The 14,160-nt window shown below is 39.1% G+C and overlaps 2 protein-coding genes across 2 annotated transcripts; both read right to left on the bottom strand.

Moving 5' to 3' along the window:
- Positions 1-1,548: 1,548 nt before the first annotated feature.
- LOC113773670 lies at positions 1,549-2,393 on the bottom strand. The gene is made up of 2 exons (XM_027318298.1): positions 1,892-2,393; positions 1,549-1,809 (listed from the first exon to the last, which is right to left on the bottom strand). The coding sequence occupies exons 1-2, from the start codon at positions 2,126-2,128 to the stop codon at positions 1,549-1,551; spliced, it is 498 nt and encodes a 165-aa protein (XP_027174099.1). The 5' UTR covers positions 2,129-2,393.
- A 262-nt stretch (positions 2,394-2,655) lies between these two features.
- LOC113774711 (FIP1[V]-like protein) lies at positions 2,656-14,152 on the bottom strand. The gene is made up of 9 exons (XM_027319313.1): positions 12,985-14,152; positions 11,216-11,460; positions 9,010-9,136; positions 8,759-8,827; positions 8,497-8,637; positions 8,143-8,244; positions 7,694-8,034; positions 5,456-7,130; positions 2,656-3,929 (listed from the first exon to the last, which is right to left on the bottom strand). Exons 1-9 carry the CDS (start codon positions 14,032-14,034, stop codon positions 3,369-3,371), a joined length of 4,311 nt encoding a protein of 1,436 aa, XP_027175114.1. The 5' UTR covers positions 14,035-14,152; the 3' UTR covers positions 2,656-3,368.
- Positions 14,153-14,160: the final 8 nt, after the last annotated feature.

Raw genomic sequence — 14,160 nt, 5'->3', positions numbered from 1 at the left:
CTAAACCTATATATCGGTTCCAATCAAGGATCTTTACAGCGGCGCCACCGTATAATTTCCATTAGGTTCATAATCGTGCAATACAAAAGGGGCATTTTAGGGAATTCCATTCTGGCGCCTTTTCCAATTAAAAAGTAAACGAAACAAGTCTGCGATAAATACACACCCAAAAATCCAAAATGAAAACAAAAAATGTCTTGGACAAAATCCAGGGCTTGAGTCGATGATCTGCTAAATAAAATCAAAGCAAATCGTGTTAAATAAGGAATCGGAGGGCATAAGAAAGCAAATGACTCGACTGAGCAACAATTTTTTAGGGTAAACAACAAAAAAGCCCCCTGTGGTTAAGCAATCATACATAAAAGCCCCCTGTGGTTTCATATCATACCAGTCGATACCCCGTGGTTTGAATTAACCTGAAAAGTGGACGGAAATCGGCAAAACAGACGGAGCTGAGTGAATAGACGAAAATACCCTTTTGAAGAACGCAGCTTGCATGTAAATTTTTTTTTTTTTTTAAGTAATTTGTTAAATAGCCTGCCTGAAACCCGCTTGCGGGTTTCCTGAGTGAATAGACGAAAATACCCTTTTGAAGAATGCAACTTGCATGTAAAATTTTTTTTTTTAAAGTAATTTGTTAAATAGCCTGCCTGAAACCCGCTTGCGGGTTTCCCCCTTATGTAAAATGACTAAAAGCTGCTTTTCTGTTCTATTTATATCAAACACATACTCTCAAACCCTCACCTGAAGGGTGAGGATGAGAGGGGAGGTTTGCTGGGCATCCTAGGGCCCTCCGATGGGCATATGCAACTCAACGCAGCTTGCATGTAAAAAAATTTTTTTTTTTTTAAGTAATTTGTTAAATAGCCTGAAACCCGCTTGCGGGTTTCCCCCTTTTTTTTTTAAAAATAAATTCTATGCTAAAATGACTTAAAACAAAAATAAAAGACTAAAAGTAAATAAAAACTAGCATGAAAAATAAAAATAACAGTAAATAAAAATACACTAAAAATTTGGTGTCTACAGTAGTTACTGAATAATCTGGAAACAGATTGAATGAAGACTCAGAAGAAACGGAAGCTGGTCTCTTATTATTAAAGAGTGAAGGCTAAAATAGGCATATCAGGTGAAAGTTTGTGGTGGAAATCTGTTTTTCGCATATGCACGCGCCTTTGCAGTTCGTTTAAGACACACGCCGAATATTTGACGATTTCCGTCCACTTTTCAGGTTAATTCAAACCACGGGGTATCGACTGGTATGATATGAAACCACAAGGGGTTTTTATGTATGATTGCCTAACCACAGGGGGCTTTTTTGTTGTTTACCCAATTTTTTAATGGCCATCACTTCTGCAATTCTTCCACTTCAGTCAACATTGTCAGCATAACATTGAACTTGTCACAGAAACTTACATGAGCAATCCAGATGCAAAACAGAGTAATAACAAATCCAGAAGCAAAACAGAGTCAAACATAGATGAAAACTCAATTGTATTTACTTCATTTTAAAGTACAGATGAACCATACAATTCCATACATTCTTCAAAACTACTGCAACATCTTCAATTCCAGCAAACCTTGTTTCTTCCTTTCCTTGCCTCCAAGTACAAAAACAAGTAAAACGCCAAAACAGATACAAATTATAAACAATATTTTCACTTTTGCCTTCAACTTGTTCATTTCAATCAATAATGCTGCGTTTTCTCTCTCAACACTTCTCAGGTCCCTTAAAAGTGCACCCATTATATTTTTCATCTTTTGGGGTATGGGTGGATCATACCACAAAAAAAATCTGCAAGCACCACGTTTCTGCATTTACCACCATTTCATAGTTAAAAGACAAGAAATATTTTAACAAATTCTAAACTTTATGCACATACAAAAAAATTACCCCATAATTTCTGCAACCATGAAACCTTCTTGATGGATTTGCCTCTGTCCAAGCAGTCACAATTCGGCATTGTTCTTGGCAATAGCATCGCACGATGTTGTCTCCACTGTAGTATTTCTCGTTTCCTTCATAAATCGAGTTTCCTGTTTCTGAACCATTTGATCCTTTGACGGTGTTAATAAATTGATCACTGGCTGAGCTTGAGGATGCTTTGTCCCAATTCTTTCTCGAATGCATTGAATTACAGTGCTTTTTCTACGCGGGTCTGCAAAAATTGGACAGCTCTCTTTGGTGCAAGAGAGGTAGTACCTAGATTTGGGCTTTACATCGATTTACTTTTTAATTGGAAAAGGCGCCAGAATGGAATTCCCTAAAATGCCCCTTTTGTATTGCACGATTATGAACCTAATGGAAATTATACGGTGGCGCCGCTGCAAAGATCCTTGATTGGAACCGATATATAGGTTTAGGGATCCAATTGGCTAGAAATAATATATAGGGACTAAATTGACGGAAAAAAAAAAGTTTAGGGACTAAATTGGCGATTTTCCCTTATTTCTAATGGTCGAATACTTTATATCCCACCACGGTAACCATCACATTTCCAAAATCTCACAGCTTGGCCGAATACTTTATACTCCCAAATCATAACTAAGAACTTGGTTTGGTTGCAGGAATCCAATTCAACCCTACGAATGTTGTGTTAACCACCTGGTCGGAGTTGATATTATATCTGCAGGCAAACCCCAAGTAAACACTGCTAAAAAGCGAACTGGTCTAAATATTGCATTCTATATTGCTTTTGACCATATGTTTGTCACTCCATTAGAGGTCTCAGCACAATGAAGATGTATGAATCGCTATATAGCCTGTTGCCTTTGTGACTCAAAAAGGCTCTACATCTAGAATACATTGCAATCTAAAACAGGTAAAATCTAATCTCATTCAAATAACCTACGAGCTCCTACCTACAGGTTTCACGAAGACCCCGGCTCCATGTTCTGGCTGCGCAGTATCTCCCATTCCCTTACTATAATTTGAGGAAAGCAGCAAATGAAGAGCTTCTCCTCCAAAAGCACCGAGGCATCAGGCAATCCAGATCCGATCTTGGCATGGTCAGGAACATTAGGTGACCATGCAATACAAATTGCTACTAGTAATACACTAACTACAAACACTATCAAACTTTCTATTACCCAGCTTGCTGAGGTATGATGTCAACATTTATCAGTATATACATATACTTCAGATGACAATAACAGAAAGTTTAGAACTGAAATAGATGGCTGCCTGCAGCACATCACAAGGTCGTATCCTCTATGCTGAAAGGTACAGAACTCTGAATCAAAGAGGTACGCAAATCACATATGAAGGACATCTCCACGAGGGTGCCAAATTTAAAAATATGATAGCCAATGAGATATTTGCTCCACGAAGTGAACTGCTTTATCCACCTAAAATCAATGTCTTCTCGCAATTAATTGCCGGTCCACCTCCTTTTACGAGCTGGACGCTCTGCTTTAACTTCAAAATCTGCACGACTTTCACTTTGGGCAGACAACAAAGCTTCATTTTCCACCTTTTTGACTGTTGTGGCTTCTTTCTCACTCGGCATTGGAAGTTTGAAACGTTCACTGCGCTTCTTTAGTTTTTCCACAGTGTCCAAGTGTCTATCCTCTATGGGCTTCTTATCAGTGTTATTCGTCTCCAAACTGGCAGCATCTTTCTCATTACCTGAGGGGTGTTGCTTATCCTCCACTGGGTTAGAAGCTTCATCATGAAGTTTGCTGCCAATGGAAGGCCCGCCACTACCGTATGCCTCAGGCTGCTTCATCTTCACGGAAGATGAAGCCTTGCTGCTGATACTGAAATCCCTTTCCTTATGGCTGGTCCAGCGTTCTAGTTTGGAGCGTCCCCTCCTGGATTCCGACACTTCATCATCTGATGAAGCCTCTTCCCTATGCTTTTTAGATGGCGGAATATTCACATGGATCTCATTTTCACTTTTTCCCTGCTCAATTCTGCCTTTGAATCTCACCTGAGAAAGAGGAAAATCATAAATTTGAAGCTATACATACAGATACAAATACTTCCATGCATCTGTGTGATGTAACTTGACATGTACTTCCCATTTACTTGCCAGCATGATTCTGATCTGTGCGAGGGATATACCACATGCTACAATCAATGGAGACGGCTGCCTAGCCACAGATACATTATAGAATCGACACAAGCAGATTTTGCAAAAGAAGTATCCACATGGTGATGTTTTGGTCACAAAGAATTACTCTGACTAATATCGCGCTTATTCATTGGGATTAACTGGCTACCATTTTATAAGCTAGTCAAAGCAAATATTGCTATTTCCAGTTTGACAAATACAATGAAACCATACAAAGAGGCTGAAAGCTAGACACAATCCCTTCTACTAGAAGATCAAGAAGAATCTAGATGTGTACCATATTTAATACTAGCCAAGCATTCTCAGAAGTGCTATCATGTTCAACAAGATATTACAGTCCAGCTATTTTTATTGCTATGCTAAGCTTTGCCTGAGTCAGCAATGCATAACAACTTGATCATAAAAAGAAAAAAAAAATCTATTAGTCACCTTTTCCGATTCAAAGATTAAGGTATTGAAGGACATTCAAAATTGTTTTGACATCAGCAGTGCATCACAAGGAAATATATGGTACCATGCACAGAAATTGCATGTTAAATGGTACATTGGAAATATCAGCTTTCCAGAAGCTTCTTTAGACAAAAATGGTTTGAAGGATTATACAAGTTTTACAAACATTGGCAGTCTCGCTTGGGATAACACACCCAGGGTTACTAATTTGCTAATTAAACTTAGAAAAGGTATGAAGTTACAGTTCTATGACCAAAAATTTAGAGATTTGCCTAGGGAGAAGAAAAACTAAAAATCATGAAAAAGTCAATTCTCATTGATGATATGCATACTGTGCCAGAGAACATGGAATAAAAGAAAAAATATTCGCTTAAGTTTCAAGATAAGTGCTAAAGAAGTAGTTGATCAAAAGTAAACAAGGTCCTCACAGAGACCATAAGAGTAAAAGGATATATGAAAACAAATAGTCAACCAGGAAAGCGTAGACATCAAGACGCATCAAATGGTCGTCTAGCTATGGGCATGAGAAAGTTTAGAAAATCTCCACTTCATTAAGCAAAATCCAGTAGTAATGAAAAACTGAACGTGCATTCCTCCCATGATCAATTATTAGAGAATGGACGGCCAATGAATTTCCACTAAGTATCTCAAGTCCAAAAATGTTCATTTCATGTATTCAAGGTCAGCTTTGTCACAATATCCAGAACCATTCAGCACATAATCCTTGAAAATGAGATAAAAAAACCACTCAATCCCATCCAATCACAAAGGCAGGCAACAGGATTCGAAATCATCCCAAGGGGAAGTTGGTTAATGAAAGTCAGGCAGTAAATGGCCTAACTAAACCTGCAAGGCTATTTAATCAATAATTCCCATCCCTTCAGAAAAACAGGAAGAAGAAAAAGAAAAGCCAGTTCAGAAATGTAACATACCATGTCGCTTGTCTGCGCACTGATTTCATCTTGATTCTTCCTAGAACGGGCCAAGGAATTCCGATCAACACTCTCAGATTCCTTACCCTTCCTTGGATTTTCTCTGTGTTTTCTCTCATGCACCTTGTAGTTCTCAACATTGGCAGCCCGATCATCACGAGTGTTCATCCTCTCATGCCTTGCTCCTCTTCTCTCGTCAGTATTGAGCTGGTTCCCATGTGCATAATACTCCTCACGACCCCTATGTTGTGAAAGACTCTCATTTTCAGCTCGATCCCTCCTGTTGATTAACTCACTCTGCCGCAATGCATCCTTTGAATGGTACTCCTTATCAGAACTTCTGCGGTCATCTTTGCCTCTAGATTGACTGCCCCATGTTTTCTCTTCAGTAGCTCGCCCACTCCTCATTCCAACCCGCAAGTCTTCTTTCTCCTTCTTTGATGGAATATCCTCATTCAATTGTTTAAGCCTATGCCATTCCTCTCGCTCTCGTTGCCTCTCGCCCCTTTCCCTCTGAAACAATCCCTCTTCTTTGTACCTAACACCATGTTGATCATCATCTCTCATTCTTACTTGGTCATCCCTCCTCCGGTGATCTAACACATCATCCCTTTCTCTCTTTCTACGACTGCTACTTTCTCGATGAGCATGCAACATTTCTTCCTTTTCAGCATGCTCCCTCCTTAACTGTGCATCTTCTTTCCTTCTCTTGTTGTGAAGGTCATCTATTATTTCATTTCGACTTTTCACATTATCGTCCCTGTCTCTGTGCCTCAATCCCACATCTTTATCATAACCGCCTTTCCAATTCCCATTATCCAATTGTTTTCTCAATTGATAATGTTCATCTTTTTCATCCCTTTCAATTTCTCGAACCTTACTGCGGTGTCTAGAATCAGTCTCATCCCTATGCTCCCTTTTTCTTGTGTCTTCAGCTCTAGGTCTCCTCCCATGCAAATCTTCTTCTCTGCGATGACGGGCTCCCTCAATACTATCCATATCCTTTCGCAGGTCTATATTCACAGATTTCCCTCGAGAAGGATGTGCAGAATAAGGATCCAACCCTTTATGCTGATATAAATCTTCCCTCCCTTTCACTGAGGTGCGGTGTCTATCATTTTCTTGTCTATCATCACGAACTTTCCTTCGGACACTGTCCTCGCTGCCCACAGTTGACCTTTTAAGATTACCCATGTGTTTTGAGCGCGCTCCTTGAACCTCTTCTTCTTCAACACTGTCCCGTAGCTTCCGGTAATTGCTACTTCCTGATTTTGCTTTACTATTTTCACTACTTCTTGCAGCTTTTGAGTCTTCATCCTCATCAATTTCTTGCGGCAGATGCTGTTCATCATTTGAACTCACTTTCTGTTTTTTCAAAGCATGGTTCCCTGTTTCATCTGTAAGTGAATCACTACTTGTTTTAGCATTCAAAGACACATCCTTGTCAATCATGTCAGAGCCTATCTCAGTCAGGGCAACTTCATCATTCATAGCATCTTTAGGTTCACTATTTTGTTCACTAGCACCTCGAACAGCTAGAGGAGATGATGGAAGACTATGTTTGCCTTCTAAACTTTCAACTGAAGATTCTTTATTATCAGTTATTCGTTCTTCGGCAGTACAATCCTTATTGGCAATCATGGGGGAACTGTCACGTGCTCTCTCCTTTGTCCGCCTGGATTCACAAAAAGAAAATTACTGTCACTTAACAAGTCAATGATGATCATGAAGCCAAAACCTAAATGCAAGTCACAACTAATTTTTGTGTATAACATCAGCGACAGTTCATCACAAGAAAGTTTGAAGAAAATTCATGTATAGTCTCCTACATTGTCAACAACTTAAAAAGTTGCACAGTTAGTTGTCCACTAACAGCCAAAACACAAAGCTGAAGCTTTTGTGGAAGGGAGCTGCAGCAAGCAAATTTAACTAACAAAAATGCTGGAGCAGACTTGTCATCAAGATGAGCTTCGTCCCTCTATGAATTTCATGATCATTAATCTCTAGTAAGCCATCATCCTTCTGCATACAGATAGGACCTACTAACCAAGTAACAAGCAAAGCTCTGGATTGAATCGGTCTACTATATAGACCGACAGTTAAAAATGTGATACAGCATAATAAGGAGAAAAATTTATCAAAATTTCAAATCCAATTAAGTGGTTTCACATGCTTATGCCATAAAAAGAGTTCAAGATAAAAATAAAAATGCACTGAATTTCCAGCAATTTTTCATACCTCTCCTCATGAGCAAAATCTCTACCAGGATAAACAGGGGTCTGTTCTCTAGAGTCAGGATGGGATGCTGACGGTGCTTCTGAAGAGAGAGGCAAATCGCCATTTCCTTCAGCCAAGTTATCATGAACAGATTTCGAAATTGGCACTCTTCCACCCACAACTTCCCTCCTGCGACTGCTGTGAGCATGTGGAACACGATCCACATCTTCAGTATCTTCTTTGGGAAGGTCTTCAAACTCATCACCATCCCTAAGATCCTCCCTCGAAGGATCATTGTCAGCTTGCTCTGTCATCTCATTTCCAGTGTTCGTATCATCACCAGCAGGGTCTTGACACACAATCTGTCAAGGAAGAAAATAGAAAAGAAACATCAATACATGAAAACTACATTACAATTGATACAAAAACGAAGGTTGAGTTAGACAGAATAGGAAGACCTGAAAACTTACCTCAATAATTACATCTAAATCACTAATCCGCGGTTTTCTAGTGTCAATAGACGGCAGACGTTCACCATAACCAGTTTCCACTTGTATTGCTCTTCCAGTTGGCTGGTGGCAGATTAAAAAGTAAATAATTAAATCAATTCAGTAGAGAGAATGAACTCTATAGGTGCATTTTCTTTTCTTGGTTATTTAATCTGTAAAATATTCCACAATCAGATGAGGTAGAGAAAGAACACAAGGAAGAAGTGATCCTAGCACCAAAAATTTAGCCTAGATGTAAAATAACAACATGAATTTTATAAAATGGTCAAAATGTTTCACGAGTAGCAAAGCAAAAGGTCTAAGAAAACTACATACCACGGGTGGTCGCGCACGAGCATGTACTCTTCCTAAGTCATTTTGAACAGCATCTGGCTTCCCAACTTTCAAGCTTTCAGATGGAGTATCTTGAATACCAGCAGCTGCTGCAAGCTCAGGTGGAAGATCTGGATCATACTCCTGAACATAATACAAGAGGAAAAACAAATCAGATATAAAATACAATTTTCTTTCTCAACCACAAAAAATCTCATGCAAATATTCAGAATATTACATATCCAAATTTTAAAAGACTGTGTACCTGTTCTGTTCTCCCACTTTCATAAACACGAATTTTGCTTTGCATTGTTGTTTCAAGACGGAGTTGCTCCTGAAAATTAGCATTAATTTTTATTTTAAAATGTGCACACAATTTTTTATTACACTTTGTGCAGATCAGATTTTACCCAACAAGGAATTGATACACAATCACACAAAATTATAAAAGTAGAAGGATAAATCACAAGGTAAAATTCTTTTTAAGGCATGCAAAAAGCTGTTGGTGAAACCTACGAGCTGTTTGCAATAATCTTTCCAACTTTCCTCGATCAATCCAAAGTTGAAAAAATCTGTTATATCCACACCAGCATGTCTCCATGGTTTTTCCTCAAAACCATCAATGTCAACTTCAAATATGGTCCTGGTAATAAAACATAAGGTTAAAAGGCCAATTATAACAAACTTTAATTTTAAAAAAAAAACTTCACCATTACATGCACAGAAACAAATAGAAAACGGCAAAATCTTTGTCTAGAAATACTACTTGGCCGCCATGCACAACCAAAGGCAGATATCTTTTTAAAAAGCAAAACAGACATGTTAACAAACACCAAAACCAATTTATCATCGAGACAACCCAGAAACTCTGACCGGCAATGAAGTTTAAAGCAGCAAGCTTTTACAAGGAGGTAGAAATTTTTTCCTAAAGTGGGAGTATCTCTAACAAGGGATACTTACAAACTCAAATAAGAATTTCCACAAAGTTTTTGTCAAAAGGACAAAAAAGAGTTTTCAGTGCTTATTTACTTATTCACATTCACATACTAGCTCAAAGGGTCAACCTTTCACCGCATTACGGGATAATGAGTATTTTCAACGTGAAATGCTATAAGGCTTCACTTGCAGTCCAATGTTATGAAATTTGTGATCTTCCTCAATTAATAACCTTCTGTTACAGTGTAATGATCAAGCTTGCATATGTCAAGCTGTATCCTCGTCGAATTTGCATTCTTGCTCTCTGAGGTTTAAGGAAGTGTAATATACAACCCTCCTCATCTTTCTCAATCCCATACGAGTCTAATGCTAGATGTCAAACTTCTCCAATGGGATATTCTCCAGGTCAAGTAAAGATGATTACTGATCTTAATATCCAAACACAGGCATACTATCAGTGGTAATAGATGGTCTAGGATTAAAAACACTTCAAACATAATTCAACATGGCCCTCACAGAAATAAAAAAATTCTATCACTGGTTCATAAATACAAACTAGAGATGTACTTCCTCTGCTGCCTTTCTGTATCTCTCTCCCTTCTTCCCAATTTTTGCCCTTTCTTGTTTCCTTTATAGATATACATTACAAAGTTACTGTAAAAAAGTTTAATTTGACAGACAAGTTACAGAAGTGACCAAGACCAGAATGTACATGGCAGACAAGGAAGTACATATGATTAGACGACCTCACCATTTCCTTTATACGTTTGTACCAATCATGAGTAAAAGCCAAAGATGGAAGAGGCAACTCCGACTCGACACCTGTATAGAATCTAAGGGAAAGATTTAATGATTCGACAAGTTTGACTAGCATGACAGTAACCAAGTGTCTAAACTGATCCAAGAGTAAGAATCCCAAAACTACTGTTGACCTTCAACTTTTCACTTCTCCTAAAAGAATTAAGTCCCTTCTGTTTGACAAAAAAAATAAAAGAATTAAGTCCCTTCTACTTGCATTCTTGGTTATTTTGCTCATCTAAAATTAGAAGTATCTATTGTCTTTCTCAAATCAGCTAAACAGCAAAAATAAATCAATATTGATGCTAGAGACAATATAGCCTTGATATGGAGCTGGAGCTGCTAACCATGATGAATGCGCTATGGATATGATGCCAGAAATAGACCAATTTTATATCACTCTTCAAATTGAATTAGCAAAAGCAATGTCTCCTTGCATAATATGGATTCCAAACATTCATGATCTGGATGTGAATAAGTTGAATTACTTATCCCCTAGTCTATTAGTGAACAATCTCTCCAGGGATTGTGAAAGTCCCATACTTTACCTTAATATCCGCATCCCAAATGTGCATGAGATAATCAAATACATGCATAAACTTATCGACAATTAACAAAAGCTTAAGATTTCCACCAACCACTTGTTTTGGACTTTGTATGCATCGGAAAAGATGTTTGTATTAGAACATGCAAACATCTCCACCATGAAAGGCTACAAAAAGGCACTTCTACAGAAAAGCAACTAAGGCAGAAAAACAGGTCTTTAACTTGAGAAGATCAAAACATTTGCCTGCCAAATAACAGTTTTCGGCAGGTGAACATGAGAATGTCTTAACCCCAACCTTAACAGCTTTCAGCAGGTGGATGTAACAGTTTTAACTTCAAATCCATTCACCCCATGGACATTTTTTGTTTAAATTTTTGAGAAAATGAGCAAAATGCTTGTGATAGAATAGCACTACCAGTATCCTCATCAAAATAAACATACTTATGTGATGGAAGTGTAAACTCCAATCCACGTCCTGAAGCCCCACTTCCCCAAATAGGCATTCCATAGCCTGGATGAAAACCTTTCTGCATTGCTGGAGGACCCTTTACTCCAGTCGGTCGCCAATCACCTCTGCCACGTCCAGCACCAGGAACCATGCTCACAGGTGGACGAACTTGACCTGAAGTGCCCCCGGGACCCATAGCAGCTGCTCCAGGCATTGGTGACGCACCAGGTCTCACATACTACACGGTTTTCCAAAGAAAAGAACAGAAAAAGTATCAACAAATGGAGAATCAACATAAGAGCAAATCTTTAATATGACGCAAGCCTTTCAAACACATGCTCAATGATCTAAAAAAAAAAATCAACTAAATATCGAAAACCTTTAGCTAAACATTCACAGTACTAAAATTACAAATTTCACGTAGTTCGGATATCTTGCATTATTCGAAAATATCAACAGTATTTCAACTAATAAGGCTAATGAGTAGGATAGGAAAGGAAAAATTGAAGGGTTAGAGACCCTAAAAAAGGAACAGTTTGTGTCATGATAGAAGATGGCAATCTTGATAAATTATTATTAGTTGAAAATGAAAAGCATAAAGTACCAAGAAGCTAACAAATGACATGACTAATAACAAAGAGAAATCAATTAAAAGCAACATCATTTTGTCACAGCTGTGGAATAGCTTTAGTTAGAAGCATCTATTAACTAACATCTAAACGACACTTAAAAGGCCACCAGTGTAATTACTTCAGGTGAAAATGATATCCTCATACTAAAATCAATTCCATACCAAGAAAGTTTTGAAAAAAGATACGAAATATAATAACTACCAAAAGGGATTTTCTAAAACTTAAGGTAGCTAAATACTTGATGTAGATATTTTACAACATTTCTCATCAAACAACAATAACAGCCGGTTTCCAGCCAATAGTGAGTCGCAACGTGTAGGAAAATGTGTTTGCACCAGTGCAAGGGAAACTGCTAAATGCACCATTTGCTTTGTTTCCACAAGCAATAATCAGTTTAAGGTTCAAAAGGACAAAACTGGGTCGCTGGCGGTATGTTGCATGAAGTTGTATAACTTCTGTGTTGCAGCATGTCTAGATGCTCAATGCAAGCCACCCAGGCAAGGAAGGAAATTCACTCATAACCAGTTCTTGTAAAATGCCAGCTATCTTCTCAACACTTAACCCCCAAGGAGCAGTTTCAGAAGAAATTTGAGGAATGAGTGATAGCAGACAATTTTAGTTCAATCTTGACAGTGGTTATTCATTGAATTCTGCTACTCAAAACTTGGACAGACATACAGATTGACAACTTTTAGAAGACGCTTGGTGAATAAGGTTGTGTATGGTCACCGGAAACTCTCCTCGAAAGCACAAATAGATTAGGATGGACTGAAACAAACTAGTTCCCTATGCGCCAGAAACAAGAAGCTACATGCTATTGCCACATTGGACATATGTTCATCGTCTGTAAAATTTAAAGCCACCAAATGAACAAGTAAGAAGCTAAGAATGAGTAAAAGCACTGGAGTATGAAATTGGTCACAAATCATACTAAATTTTATTACTGGAGATTTGAAACCAGTACAACAGTCAACCTCATTAACACATACGACAACCGCATTGATGAATTCTAATGTAACCAATTTCCAGAACTCTATACAACAATTACTAGCCAGTTTAGTACATTGCAAGTTCTCATCAAACAAGAGGGTGAAAGCACCAAACCCCAGGTGTGCGGCAACATCACTGACCTTGAACTGTGAATGGAACGGATGATGATACCCGTGACCGCTATACCCAATCTTCTGTGCCGCCACAGCTCCACCTCCTGCCCCATTTATTTTTGCAGCTTCACCTAATTCCTTTTTCTCCCCATCGCCACCAGCTCCCACTTCCTCGCCTCCCCAATCTTGCTCTTCCATCATCATTGGCTGATGGCTCGGGTCATCATTGTCTGCAACAATCACCAATGGCTCCCCATCTTCGTCATCCTCATCGTCGTCATCTTCATCCCCCATACCTCCTCCTCCTCCTCCTCCTCCCATCCTCTCCATCCCCATCGGCCCATGATTAGTATCATTCAACACGATTTGCAAGTCATCCTCGCTATCACTATCCCAATCATCATCATAATTAGCGTTGGCACGGCTTTCTACTCTGCCAGAAACTCCGGGAATCGACAGCCCCGGAATCATCGGGTCTCCCGTGCCAAAATTCTCAACATTTCCACTTCTATCCGTCAAATTTCCACCTTTAACAACGAAATTGTCGTCTTTTTCGTCCCTCTCTTCAACCATGACGTCAATATCAGCGTCGTCACCTAAGCCGGAACTCCCCCGAGCCCTTTCCGGCAATTTCGCATCTCCTTCCTTCGTCCCCAAAACCCTAGCTTGCGAATCCGATCCAGCCCCAGCTAAACCCCCCGAGCTGCCCTCCACTTGACCGGAAATCTTATTCAAATCAAAATTCGTCGGGTCAGGACGAGAATAGAATCCGGATTGCGACGAGGCTAGGGTTTGAATCTTTCCAGTAGAACTGGAATTCGCAGCTCGGAAAAATTTATCCTCATCATCATCGTCGTCGTCATCATCCTTATCTCTATTGACGTTTAGATCGATCGGACGGCCTTGATACGCCGTCGGTTTGGATGATTCTTTATTTTCACGCTGGAACTGAGGAGGAGGCGGAGCAGGTGGATGCTGCTGCTGCTGCTGCTGCTGAGGTTGAGATTGAAACGACGTCGTTAGAGGCTTTAAGACGTCATCAGTATAGAGATCTCCGAACTCATCATCGTCTTCCATGAAGAAAGAGAACAACGCGAGTGCGTGTTTTTGAGTGTGTCTAGTGTGTGAGCCTCAATCAGAGAAATGGAGGGTTTTGAATCTCGTTCGGAGCCTCTTGGTAAGTACCAGTGCTACTACTTTTTT

The sequence above is a fragment of the Coffea eugenioides genome, chromosome 6 (genome assembly GCF_003713205.1).
Source record: "Coffea eugenioides isolate CCC68of chromosome 6, Ceug_1.0, whole genome shotgun sequence".
NCBI classification, from domain to species: Eukaryota; Viridiplantae; Streptophyta; class Magnoliopsida; order Gentianales; family Rubiaceae; genus Coffea; species Coffea eugenioides.
Note: the sequence above shows the minus strand (reverse complement) of the source record. Positions and strands in the feature narration are given on the sequence as shown.

Bases quoted from the DNA above. Each gene is read 5' to 3' on its own strand.
- LOC113773670 (XM_027318298.1), bottom strand. From the start codon at position 2,128: ATGCATTCGAGAAAGAATTGGGACAAAGCATCCTCAAGCTCAGCCAGT. The intron at 1,810-1,891 runs GTAATTTTTTTG...TGGTAAATGCAG, and splicing joins ATGGTTGCAGAAATTATGGG to AAACGTGGTGCTTGCAGATT.
- LOC113774711 (XM_027319313.1), bottom strand. From the start codon at position 14,034: ATGGAAGACGATGATGAGTTCGGAGATCTCTATACTGATGACGTCTTA. The intron at 11,461-12,984 runs GTCAGTGATGTT...AAAACCGTGTAG, and splicing joins CGTTCCATTCACAGTTCAAG to TATGTGAGACCTGGTGCGTC. The intron at 3,930-5,455 runs GTATGTTACATT...CCTCTTTCTCAG, and splicing joins GTGCGCAGACAAGCGACATG to GTGAGATTCAAAGGCAGAAT.